Genomic DNA, 13,486 nt, shown 5'->3' on the forward strand with positions numbered 1-13,486 from the left:
CACCGCCCGGAGATGCCCGGCGGGACATCGGGCGGGTTTGGGGAGCGCACCCGGGCGGGGCCGGAAGGACACGAGGGGCGGAAGTTCCCCCGCCCGCCTCGCGCTCGTTCGGTCCGAGGGGCTGCGGCCCGTTCATGGTGAGGGGGGGACGGGGGCAAGGGGGGCGGGAGGAATGAGGGACGGACGGGGAGATCTTGGAGGGTAGAACTGAGGCATTCCAGGGGGGCTGAGGGGCTTCAGCCAGGGCGGGGGTTTGAGGGGGATCGGGAGGGGGGGACTGAGGGGGGCCGCGGGAGGGCGTTGGTTCGTGTGGGGGAGGATGAGGAGAGCTGGGGGGGCTTTGGACACCCGGGAGTGGGGTGAGAGGTCTGGGGCCTGTGGGGGCTGCAGCCCGGAAAGGGGGGGAGGCTGAGACGGGCTGGTGGGGTTGAGGAGGAGGCTCCGGCCGCGGGAGGCATTGAAGGGGGCCGGGGGGTCCTGTCCGGGGAGTGTGTGCGGGGGGCGCTGTCCTGTGGAGGATTGGGGTGAGGCAGCATTTGGGAGTCTGGCCCTCACGGTGGGATATGGGGGTGTGGGGGGGTCAGTCCCCACGGGTCGGGGGAGGTTCAACCCCGGGGTTGGGGCGCTCAGAGAGGAGAGCAGGTCCAGGGCCCCCAGGTGGGGTCCGACCCCCGCAGTCGGGGTGCTCGATTTGCACGTGTCCAAACTCCCCGGGTGTCCCTTGACCTGGGGCCGATTGTTTGGGGAGGACAGGGCAGGGGTTTGGGGTGTAGTCCCCCAGCTCTGTGTCGTGGGGGTGGCAGGGCACTGAGCTGAGGCTGCTGCCTGTGCTCCCCTGAGAGCCCCGGGCACAGGGACCATGCCTGGGCCAGCCCTGCCCATCCTGCTCCTCACCCTGGACACACAACATGGACACACAGCTCCAGCTCCATGGGGATTTGCCGCAGGACAGTGTTGTGTTTAGTGGCAGTGCAGCAAAACTCATTACAGGAAGCATTATCCTGGTGCTGTGGAAGGGGTGGGAGCTGGGTGTGCAGGGATGGGGGGTGTTAATCATCCCACCCTGTCCCTGTGAAGCAGAAGTCCAGGGAGACTCAGGGTGATTAAGGATTTGTGGTTAGCGGCTCTGGGGCATTTGTGGAGCTGAGCCAACCTGTGCCTGTTCCAGTGTGACCTCTTTAGCTCAGGGACAGGGAATGTGGCTGGGGGCCACTCTGTGTGTGGACTGCAGGTACAGGGAGTGAGGGGTGCTGGATGGTGGGATTTGGTGTGTGGAGAAATGTGGGAGGGCAGGGAACAGAGTGGGAAGCTCATCTGTGCTCTCCCTGGAGCCACGTGTGCTCTCTGGAGAGCTGTCTGTGCTCCAGGGGAAAAAAGCCTTGAAAATGCATTTTGACACATCTGCTCTAGTTGTGTGTGTTGGGAATTGCCCAATTATGTTCCAGATTATTGATGGAGTAAGAGCTTGAGCCGTAGGAGTTGCATAAGAAATGAAAGCAGTTGTTGTGGGAAAGTGTTGGCTTTGCAGTGCAAGACCCAGCTTAGCATTCCCAGGAAAAACCCTGAGAAAAAAATCAGGCCGAGTTGATTTCTGTCCTTCAATTTCTGATAGTCAGAAAGAAAACAAAACAAAACCAAAGGTCTAAAACATTTGAGAACTTCACAAAGGGGCCGAGGGGAGTCGGGGTGTGAAACACCCGCTGGGAACACAGGGTTGGGGGTCACACAGTGGGACTGCCAGTGTGGGGGCTCCTTCCTTGTCCCCTTGTAGGGGCTTCTTTCTTGACCTGGGAACTCCTTCCTTGACCTGGGGACTCCTTCCTTGCAGGAAGAGATGTCGGGAGAGAGCGTGGTGAGCTCAGCGGTGCCGGCGGCTGCGACACGCACGACGTCCTTCAAGGGCACGAGCCCCAGCTCCAAGTACGTGAAGCTGAACGTGGGGGGGGCCCTGTACTACACCACCATGCAGACCCTCACCAAGCAGGACACCATGCTCAAGGCCATGTTCAGCGGCCGCATGGAAGTGCTCACGGACAGCGAAGGTAAGGAACGGGCTGCTCCCACCCCCCCCCACCGCGTCCTCCTGCTGCAGGCAGAGCCAGAGGGGCTGGAGAAACATCAGAGAACAGATAGCAATTCCCAGTTGTGGGGCTGGGTGGATGGTCAGAGGGATGGAGCAACCGGGGATTGTGCAGCCTGGAGAGAAGGAGCTCAGGGGTGACCTAATTGTGGCCTTTCAGGACCTGAAGGAGCAAAAAGAAACATGGAGAGAGACTGGTTACAAGGGTCTGGAGGGACAGGACAAGGGGAATGGCTTCCCACTGACAGAAGGCAGGGATAGATGGGATATTGGGAAAGAATTCTTCCCTGTGAGGGGGGTGAGGCCCTGGCACAGGTTGCCCAGAGAAGCTGTGGCTGCCCCATCCCTGGAAGTGTTCTAGGCCGGGTCGGATGGGACTTGGAGCAACCTGGGCTAGTGGAAGGTGTCCCTGCCCGTGGCAGGGGAGTGGACTAAATAATCTTTAAGGCCTTTTCCAACCCAACCCATTCTGTGATTCCATGATTATGCAGCTAGGAAAAGATGTGGAACAAAAGACATGGGTGACTTGATAGGTGCCTGGACACCAGCAGGACACTAAGAAGGGCCAGTGCTCCTGCCAGGCCCAGGTAGCACCTGGAACATCTTTTCCTTTTGAAATACTGACACTAAAGCTCAGAAGCCCATGGAAAATGGGGGGGATTGTGATTAGGAATCCAGGAGTCAGGACTTGTGTGTTTACTTTGAAGCCCAGGAGGCTGTTCCGTCTTGTCTCCTTAAATATAAAACTTACTCTGAACGTGGTGGGGGGTTTATGAGCTAAAGCCTGATTTTTTTAAAATGAGATTATTTTCTTGTGAGACTCTTGTTTGTTTTCTTCACTAAAACTGAACCAGTTGCAAAATTTTCCGAGAATTTGTAGTTTTATATCAGCATTCCCATGTTTGGGGCATGTCACAGTTTAAGTGGAAGCTCAGCTTTATTTCTATGCTGATGTTTTGCCCATAACAATGTTTATGGACTGGGATACCTTTGCATTAACAACAGCTACTGCAAAGCTGAGCCTGGAGGTTCAAAACACCTTTCTTGGGACTATTATTATTTGAAAATTTTGTTTGAATTTGCTGAAGGTATAGCAAATTTGACACATGGTGAGGGGGGTTGGACTGACTGTGAGTGCTTTGGAATAGTCTGTATTTAGAGGCTTATAGGGCTCTTGTGATAGGAGGAAGTGGATTTGGAGGAGAAAAAATGTAAAAAATACAGTCTAATTAGCTGAATATTCCTGTTTTAGCCAGAAGTCTTCGTATTTAAGCTGGGGAAAACAAAGCTGTGTTGTTCCAGGTGTTATCCCAGGACAAAGCAGTAATGTGGGTCCTGTGGTTTGGGGCTCCAGATCAAAGGGGGGGGTCTGTGGGATACTTCTCATGGATACAGACTATGGAGGTTGCATAAAAAGGCCAGTCTTTGGGCCAGATTGGGGAAAAATCCTGTTAAAGGGGAATTAGTGCCCTGACTGGGAGCACTGGAGGCGTGGAAATGTGAACCCCCTCCCTTCGCTGCTAAACTTCAGGCAACTCCAGCAGGATCCTCCTGTCCCTCCCTAAAGCTGCTCTGTGCTTCACTAAATTTGATAATTCCAGAGTTCCCAAGGTTGGAAATGGATTGAAAATTCCAAATTTTTGGAAGCCCACCCTGGCATGATCCCAGAGCTTTCTCCAGGCATCCTGGGCAGGTACACGAGGGCTGGTACATCCCATTCCCAGGGCTCAGAGGCCCTGGAAATGCAGGTACTGTTTGCACCCCCAATCTGAGAGTAACTGGGCTTTCTTCTGCTAAAATGTCATGTTTGAGACATAAAATCCCAAGTTTGTTTTGCTGTGACTCCCACAGTGTCTGTGTGGGATTGTTCCATGAAGCCAGTTTGTGTTTTAATAGGAATTTGATACTTCCTGTATGTTGTAACCCAGACACTCCCATGGCAGCAGTTCTTGCTTTATCTCCCCTTGCCTGGAAACTGGGACAATAGCATTGGAGCTGTCAAAGGAAACACTTTTTATCTGGAATTCTTCAAAATCCTGCTAATTGGTCACACCCAAAACCTGGCACCAAGCAAAATGTTTCCTAGGAAAAGAAGCCAGAATGTTTCTTAGGAAAAGAAGCCAGACTTGGGGAGAAACTGGAGGGAGTGGAGTTTAACCAGTCTGGAATGTAGCACACAGGGTCCTGCTCTGTGTCTGGATCCTTGTGACCTCAGACCCAGCTCCCAGCCCCTTCTTCCAGCTGAACAATTCAAACCTGCTGCTCCTCAGGCTGTAGGAGAAAAGTCTGGAGTTCTCTGGCTGTGGGTGGCAGATGATTATTTTCAGCTTAGAAATTGGTGATGAACTGTAGCAAATCAGCATATTTGGAACATTTTATTTGCATGGTAATGAGCAGAGAGAAGGATTTGAGTTTTCCAGGTGCATCCATCTGTTTTCAGTTCTCTTTTGCTGCTGTGGGATTTTTCCTCTCACTCCCAGTGGGATTTTTCCCCTCACTCCCAGTGGGACTTTTCCCTCACTCCCTGCTGCTGTAGCCAGCTGATGGAGATACTGTTCTTTGTCCAGCTGCTGATAAGAGACTGGAGCATCAGGCAGTGTCCAGTGTCAGGCTCCTGTTTCACCTGTCAGAGCTTGGCTGGAAAATGTTGTCTGGTTTGGCTGAGTGTTTGGATCCTGTCGTGGACACTTCTTGTAAGACAGAAAGTTAATTCCCTGAAGGTGTGATGTGTGCATGTACCAAGGAGTGAGGGGAGGGGGGAATTCTGCCCCTCTGCCCAGGTGAGATCCCCCCTGCAGTGCTGCTCCAGCTCTGGGGTCCCAGCACAGGAAGGACATGGAGCTGTTGGAGTGAGTCCAGAGGAGGCACCGAGATGGTCAGGGGGATGGAGCAGCTCTGCTGTGAGGAAAGGCTGAGAGAATTGGGATTGTGCAGGGGGTACAAGAAACATGGAGAGAGACTGGTTGCAAGAGTCTGAAGGGACAGGACGAGGGGAATGGCTTCAGACTGACAGAGGGCAGGGATATTAGGAAAGAATTCTTCCCTGTGAGGGTGGTGAGGCCCTGGCACAGGTTGCCCAGAGAAGCTGTGGCTGCCCCATCCCTGGAAGTGTCCAAGACCAGATTGGACTGGGCTTGGAGCAACCTGGGACAGTGGAAGGTGCCCCTGCCCATGGCAGGGGTGTGAGACTGGATGAGCTTTAATGTTCCTTCCCACCCAAACCATCCCATGGTCTCTGATACATACAGCCTGTGGATTCTGTATCTCTGCCTAAATGGATACAGGAGAGTTTTGTAACACTGCAACTAAAAACCAGCTCTAACAGACTTCAGCTCAACCCACTTGTTGGCTCTGCTGTGGCTGAGGGGCGCTGGGGTCACCTCCCTGTGAGTCATCTCGTTTGGGCTGTTTGGGTGAAACAGAAGGTTTTTAAAGCTGTTTTAGTGGTCACTCATGTTTTGCAACACTGCTCCAAATGTTTTCTCATTTCCTCTCCCTCCACATGGAAATGAGCAATTCTGCTTTGGTTTCACCATCTGTAAACATGAAGTTGCAGCAGATTTTTCGAGCCTACAGAGGAATCAGAGAGGATAGCAGAAGGGGGATGGTAATTCTGCCCTCAGCTTGACTTTTACCTCCCTGGGTGTTGGTGTGCTCTGGTGAACTTGGGCAGCATCTGCACTTGTGGAATATGAATGTCCTTGTTCATTGCCATGGCTTATGCTTCCTCTTTGTCACAGAATCCCACAATAATTTGAGTGGAAAGGACCTTAAAGATCATCCAGTTCCAGCCCCGCTGCCATGGGCAGGGATACCTTCCACCAGATCTCCCACTAAAATGGGATTTCTTGCTTTCCATATTTCTGCATTGCCAAATGGGCTTTTTTCTGCTCCACTTGGATAAGTGTAATGCATTCATTAGGCTGGATGAGTCCTTTGTTCCATGGTTTCTCTGTCTCTAGTTCTGCCTCTTGCTTTCCAGTTTGTTTCTGGTCTGTAAAATCACACTTGGAGCACACATTGTGTGTTCTGCAGACAGCAGGAATGAGGGAGATGGGAAGCCTGGAGTAAAACTGCTGCAGTGTCTCAGTTTCCCTCAGGACAGCATGAAAGGGCTGTGTTCCCTTTCCAAACCGAACCGAATGTTCAGACTTTACTCGTAATTCCATTCATGCAGAACACCCAGGGTCTGCCTTAACCTACTTTCCTTATTTGTCCAAAATATGACTCCTTCCCCACAAGCGTTTCCTCACTGCATTCCTGAGCCTCAGCCTGAGAGTGGCCATCTGTTCAGGCAGGGAGACTCCAGCCTCCACTGCCTTGTGTTCCTCAGGGTCCTGATTCCAGCACCCAGAGGTGACATGTGGATCCTGCAATTGCAGCTGTCTGGGGAGAGCTCTGGTTGTAGCTCTTTTTGTGCACCTGGAGAAGACAAGGCTCTGGGGAGACCTTAGAACCCCTTTGAGTGGGGGTTTCCAGAGCTGGAGAGGGACTTTAGACAAGGGCCTGGAGTGACAGGACAAGGGGGAATGGCTTTAAGCTGAAGGAGGGAAATTTAGATGAGATATTGGGAAGAAACCTTCCCCATGGGAGTGGTAAGGCCCTGGCACAGGTTGTCCAGAGAAGCTGTGGCTGCCCCATCCCTGGAAGTGTCCAAGGCCAGGTTGGACGGGGCTTGGAGCAACCTGGTCTAGTGGAAGGTGTCCCTGCCTGTGACAGGGGAGTAGACTAAATAATCTCTAAGGTCCCTTCCCACCCAAACGATTCCATGATTTTGTTCCCACGGGGATCCGTACATGGCAGTGCTGTTGAGCTCCAGGGCAGGGACTGTCCCCCTGTCTGTCAGCACTTTGACACTGTCAGGGCCTTTTGCCACATTGGCCTCTGCTTGTCCTCACTGTGCTCTTCCCTGTCCCCAGGCTGGATCCTGATCGATCGCTGTGGGAAGCATTTTGGGACCATCCTGAACTACCTGCGGGACGGGGCCGTGCCGCTCCCGGAGAGCCGCCGGGAGATCGAGGAGCTGCTGGCTGAGGCCAAGTACTACCTGGTGCAGGGGCTGGTGGACGAGTGCCAGGCAGCTCTGCAGGTGGGGCCCAGGGCTGGGGAGGGGCTGGGAGAGGCTGCTGGGGGTGGGCAGCAAGAATTTCTCCTGGTCTCATTGGTGGTTTTGGAGGCTGGGATGAAATTGGAACAGTTCGTGTCATTGAGCTGCCATGCGGTCCTTGCTCCCACAGAACAAGGACGCGTACGAGCCGTTCTGCAAAGTCCCGGTGATCACCTCCTCCAAGGAGGAGCAGAAACTCATCGCCACCTCCAACAAGGTGAGAGGGGCCGGGCTGTGCCCTGGGGAGAGCTGGGGTGTTTAGGTGAGAAGGCTGTGGGGACACCTTAGAGCCCCTTCCAGTGCCTAAAGGGGCTCCAAGAGAGCTGGAGAGAGGCTTTGGACAAGGGATAGAGTGCCAGGACAAGGGGGAATGGCTTCCCACTGCCAGAGGGCAGGATTAGATGGGATATTGGGAAGGAATTGGCTCTGAGGGTGGTGAGGCCCTGGCACAGGTTGCCCAGAGAAGCTGTGGCTGCCCCATCCCTGGAAGTGTCCAAAGCCAGGTTGGGGCTTGGAGCAACCTGGGCTAGTGGGAGATGTGCTTGGCCATGGCAGGGGGTGGTGATAAGGCACAGGGCAGGTGAGAATAGCTGAGGATCCAAAGGCAGAGGATATATCATCTATAAGAGTAGCTGAGGATCCAGTCCCAGAAGGGGTCAGGAGGGACTGCAGCCCCACTGCCAACCTGTGCATCACAGGTTTGCAGCAGCAGCAGCAGTAACACCACCACCAAAATCCAACTGGGAATTCTGGAGTGTTTCTGTGGGGCCTGGGGCTGGGCTGAGGTTCCACCTCTCACTGTGCTTCCTGTGACTGATCTGGGCTTTGTTTCTTACAGCCAGCAGTGAAGTTGTTGTACAACAGAAGCAACAACAAATATTCCTACACAAGGTAAGTGACTTCAGTTTGACTGGTTGGAAGTTTTTCATAGACTGAAATCCATGAGAAGCGTTTCCTTTTTCTTCCCCCAGACCCAATAACAGATTGGTGTTGGCATGCACTCCATTTTTCCCCAATTAATTTCAAACTTGAGTCAGAAGGGAGTCTGCTGCCATCAGTGGAAGGCTGAGCCTGTGCTATTCCTGTGCCAGAGCAGTTCCTCTTATCCTTAGGTGCAGCTGGCAGAGGCTCCTGGCCAAGTGCTATCTGCTTTCCCATGGATTGCAGTGTGATAGTTGAGTACAGGAAGCCTTCCATGGTGCAGTGTGCCCAGGGAGTGGTGAAATTGTCATCATTGCCCTTTTAAGCTTCATGGCATAACACTGTGTCCATCCAGCTGGTGGAATGGCTCAGGAATGGCTTTATTTGAGCCACAGGATTTTGCACACAGGTGAAATGGCCTTGGGCAGTTGTTCATAGGGCTGTTGCTGTTGAGTTGTTGCTGCTTCAGCAGCAGGTTTTCCTGCTTGTAGTACTGAAATAGTAAGAATTAATGTCTTGGGTTTGCCCCATCCCTGGGAGTGTTCAAGGCCAGGTTGGACGGGTCCTAGTGGGAGGTGTCCCCGCCCATGGTAAGGGGGTGGAACTGCATCTTTTAAGGTCCCTTCCAACCCAGACCATCCTGTGATCCTATGACACTGTAAGTGAAAGGAAGCTGGTTGTTTGGGGCTTTAGATGCCCCGTGCTCTGTTCCATGTGCTCTGTAAATCTCTGCTGCCTCCATCCCCCAGCAACTCTGATGACAACATGCTGAAGAACATCGAGCTGTTTGACAAGCTGTCGCTGCGGTTCAACGGGCGGGTGCTGTTCATCAAGGACGTCATTGGGGACGAGATCTGCTGCTGGTCCTTCTACGGGCAGGGCCGCAAGATCGCCGAGGTTTGCTGCACCTCCATCGTCTACGCCACCGAGAAGAAGCAGACCAAGGTACGGGGAAACCTGGGATGTGCCTGCCGTGGGCCCTGCTGCTGCTGCTGCCTGGTACCCTGACAGCTGCCCCAGGCTGAACACTGGCACTGTTCAGCTTCTCAGTGGGGCGGCACATGGAGCTCCTCCTGGGGCTCAGAGCAGGGACTGCCTGGCAATGGCACGTAACACTGGGCAGTTGTGATATTCCATAAGGCACCTTCAGCCCAGCTCTTCATCTTTAGGCTAAACCTGTGCATTTAACCAGGTTTGAGGGTTGGAACTAGATGGTATTTAGAGTCCCTTCCAGCCCAAATCATTCAGTGGTTCTACATCCCTGTGTAAAGAGAGATCCAGGCAAGCAATGGCACATGTTCCCTGTGCTTCTTACCTTTCCCGGGAAAGACCTGTCTGAGCCTGCCCTGCGTGTAGAGTGATTTTGGGAAAAGCCCAACTAGTTGCAGGGTCTCAAAGGCTGGAAGCCAATAATGGAATGGAAAGGGTTGTGCCAGAAATCATTTCTGTGGCTGGAGTGCAATTAAGAAATTGTAAAAACAGGTATCAGGGGTTAAGACTGAGGTAATCCGGTGCCTGCAGTGACAGGCAACAGGTAAGAGTGACCTTCTCTTCCCTGGGTGTGCAGGTGGAGTTCCCAGAAGCCCGAATTTATGAGGAGACACTGAACATTCTGCTCTACGAGTCCCAGGATGGGAGGGGACCTGACAATGCACTCCTGGAGGCCACAGGGGGGGCAGCAGGTCGGTCCCACCACCTGGAGGAGGACGAGGAGCGGGAGCGCATCGAGCGCGTGAGGAGGATCCACATCAAGCGCCCCGATGACAGGGCCCACCTGCACCAGTGAGCCAGGTGAGCACCAGGCCCCAGCTCTGGGCAAGCAACAGAGGACCAGGAGGTTCAACTTCTACCCAGCACATTCTGTAAATTATGTTTTGTAACAAACTCTAGGTTATTTGGGGTATTTAAATGCTGTAGTTGTAGGACAAGAATAAACGAGGTTACTGAGCGTACGGTGGGTTCTGTAAGGGCCTGTTGAGCAGCTGGAGAAATGCCCTGAATTTTTAGCACTCTTGTTGTTGCTGTTTTGTGATAGAGAGGAGGAGGGCTGGCTGCCTTTGGCTTTGGTTATTATCCTGCACTTTAAACACAAAACAAAACAACAAACAAACAAAAGCTCAGCCAGCCCAGCCATCCTCCTTCCCTCCAGGCACTCCCTGACCCACACTCCTGGCACTCAGGAAAGGCTGGGATCTGGACACAGAGCTGCTGCACAGCTCCCTGTCTCCCAGGTCTGCAGGGCTGGGAGCTCGGGAGTGCCTTGGGGTGACTCCCTGAAGGACAAATGGCACTGGCTGGTGATGTTCCTGGAGTGCTGGGGGCAGAGGGACCCCTCAGAGCAGGGGGGTTGCTCCCTTGGGCCTGGCTGTGGCTCCCCACAGCTCCCAGAACCTGCCCCTCCAAGGGTTCAGTGGAGCTTCTGCAGCACTGAGGGGAGACCCCTCCCTGCTTTATCCCTGCGGTTCGAGGTTAAAATTCCTCCAAAAAGAGGAGGATCAGAAGCAAATTGTCTGTGATTGCTTTCCCTTAGGGTGATGTTGGTACTGGTTATTGCTTAGAGCTTCTGCCTGAGCCTGGAGCTGGGGAGTTGGTTTCCAGCAGCTCCCAGGTCAGCAAAGTGTGTTCTGTGCTGTGTAGGAGTCACAGGAATAACTCAGGAGTCACAGCAGGTTCAGTGCCTCCGTGACAGGGGACCATTGGTGGGGGGGGCAGAAGTTCCCTTCTGGAACTGATCCAGGAGCATTGCCTTGCTCTGAATGAGGGCAGCACCACAGGGAAGAGCAGCAGACAGTGGCCCAGAGGCAGATACTCCTTGTTTGACTCCTTTATCCTGAGCATATTCCAAGTCTTTTTAGCAGAGGCAGCTGTGTGTGGAAGGGCAGTGTGGAGAAGGCAGTCTGGTTTTCTGAGAGTGCTTTTCTGTTGTAAATGAATATTTCATCTACCTCCTCAGCTCCCGTTGCCTGTTGTAGAGTCAAGTGACAATGATGGTGGGAGATGGGGTATCATTCCATAGGGCTGGAAGCAGAGCCACAGCTGTGATAGTTCAGGTAACAAATCCTGGGAGGGAGAGAAACCCAAGGTAGGAAGTGTTAAACTCCCAATTCAGCAGCACTGTGGCCGACACTGGAGCACTCTGGCCTGGGCTAGAGTTTCTTTTGACCCTTTCTCTGGAATATTTAGCACTGCCCTTAACAGCCAGAGTCCTCTGGAACAGCAGCTCTGTGTTCTGCTCCAAGGATCCCTGCTCCTTGGGATCCTCAGCTCAGGGCTGCTGAGGGCATGTGAACAGTTATAAACCAAAGGTGTTGCAGCACCACCAGCCCTGTTACCCCAAGGCTTCTGTTCCACAGAGCAGTTACACCCCAGTTACTCAGAGCTTGTCTGGAGGGGCTGAAATTCAGTATGAAGTGTTTGTAGACTTTTGGATCATCAAGTAAAGCTAAAAAATTTCAGAGTTAAGCTGAGGACATCTTTCTAGTAACCAAAGACTTCCCTAAGTTATGGGCAGCTGGTGTCTGTGGCAGGTGGGGTTGTTGTACCTTTCTCCTCTTTCTTCTTCAGCTACTGGTTTACAAGAGCTTAACAGTTTTACCCTGAGGTTCAGCAGCTTCAGTTCTGTCCTGACAGTTCAGGGCTTCAAGTTTGAGTTGTACTTACGCCTGTTTGGGTTTGTAGCAGTCCAGAGTGCAGAAGCTGAAGGAGCCAGAGCCTCTCCCCTCCTGGCTGAGATAAGCTGGGGAGCGAGGAAGGGAAGTCCTGGATTGCTGGTTCTCCAGCACTGTGTACTTTGACACTTACTGGTTTGTCGCTGGGCTGCTGTGGTTTCTGAGCTTCTGTAACAGACCTGCTGCCCCTGAGGGGTTGAGACTCTGTGTCTCAGCAGTGGGTGAACAAGGACCACCAGCCCAGGACTGTAGAACACCAACAGTCCTGCAACAATCCCTGCTCCCTTCAGCTGAGCTGGGTCTGACCTACCTGGGAGACTCCAGACAAACTCCAGCCACGTCCCGTGGGGCAGAGCAGGTTCAGCTCCAGGAGGTGACACCAGTGCTAAGCACCTGACAGGTCACATCTATGTGATTAACTTCTCTGTAAATAGAGTCTTAACTGGCTTCAGGCTTTTCTCGTTCGGGTTTTGCAAACTAAGTTCTTTAAAAAACAGGGAATGGTTGTTTTTAATCTTTGTACAGCGGTTTGTAGGGCTGTTGGTTTAGTAAAGTCACTCCAGGAGAGTTTAAGTTCCAATTTCAGTTTTGTTCCTGTGTTTGTGGGCAGACTCTGCCTTAACACACTCCTGAGTTCACCCTCTGTGCTGGAGTGGTGCACAAAGCTGTGCTGTGGTGGTGGGGTGTCCTTTACCTCCTGCCCCGTCCTTGAGTGCACACTCTGGTAATGCCATTGCACAAATGCTCTCAGCTCCTGAGCCTCGTTACTCTAAGTGGTTTTGCCTCAGCTCTCAGGTGCAGGTGGGGCTCAGGGCAGGTGTCCTGGGCACAAGCAGCTCTTCAGATTATCCTAGGGACAGCAGACACATCTGCTTTCCTTCTCCAGCCACCAGCAGTGACAGCATAGCCCAGGAGAGCTCAGCAAAGTCTTCCCTGGGGAGAGATTTTGTGGGCCTGCAGCTCATAACACAGGTGGGGCTGCAGGAGAGGTGGCAGTGACCACCACAGGCTGACACCTCCCCACCTGTGTCCATGTACCTGGAGCACCAAAGCAGCTGCTCCTGCACTCCCAGAAGCAGGTCTGGATCCCCCTGAGCCCCATGACCTGTGGAAGGCTCTGAGCTCCCATCTCACCTTAGAGCAAAGTGTAGGTAGAACCTTTCAGTCTTAATGGAATTGTTTCATTGACAACAGCAGATTCCTGTTCTGTACAATCATTCTCTCCTGTTCAGACTTAGGCACAAAACAAGCTTCCGCTGGATTTCATTGTATGGTTGATGTTTGCAACATGTACTTTTGGTTTTTTAATATAACACAATAAATTAGAAGAAATTTCATATTTACACGAGTCACTTTATTACTTGTCGGAAGCACAATGGCCTCGTGGGCCATGGAGCTGGGAGGAGCTTTGGGGGAGAAATACCACCTCCTTGTGGATGTTAATTTGACCCCCTGGCACTGCTCAGGGCAGAGGCCCCAGGGGGTAAAGGCAGCAAGTCAGGGACCTGAGCATGGGGCATTTTAGTTGTAATTGTGGTGAAGGGACAAGGGGTGGATTTGGTGTAAGTTGTCCATTTTCACTTCGTGTTGTGATGATGCTATTTTGATTGGGGGAGGGGGAGTTTTTGTTTTGGTTGGTTGGGGTTTTTTGTTTTTTTTAGGTAAGTGAAGGTTGTGTGGTGAACGTGGATTTTTCAGTTTAACTGCAGT

General features: G+C 52.7%; 1 protein-coding gene across 1 annotated transcript; it reads left to right on the forward strand.

Moving 5' to 3' along the window:
* Positions 1 to 26: 26 nt before the first annotated feature.
* KCTD10 (potassium channel tetramerization domain containing 10) lies at positions 27 to 13,119 on the forward strand. Its single transcript, XM_027689298.1, has 7 exons — positions 27 to 137; positions 1,829 to 2,042; positions 7,000 to 7,169; positions 7,318 to 7,404; positions 8,026 to 8,078; positions 8,858 to 9,053; positions 9,676 to 13,119. Exons 1-7 carry the CDS (start codon positions 135 to 137, stop codon positions 9,892 to 9,894), a joined length of 942 nt encoding a protein of 313 aa, XP_027545099.1. The 5' UTR covers positions 27 to 134; the 3' UTR covers positions 9,895 to 13,119.
* Positions 13,120 to 13,486: the final 367 nt, after the last annotated feature.

Source organism: Neopelma chrysocephalum, unplaced genomic scaffold, assembly GCF_003984885.1.
Source record: "Neopelma chrysocephalum unplaced genomic scaffold, ASM398488v2 Primary Assembly neopelma1_77, whole genome shotgun sequence".
Taxonomy (NCBI): domain Eukaryota; kingdom Metazoa; phylum Chordata; class Aves; order Passeriformes; family Pipridae; genus Neopelma; species Neopelma chrysocephalum.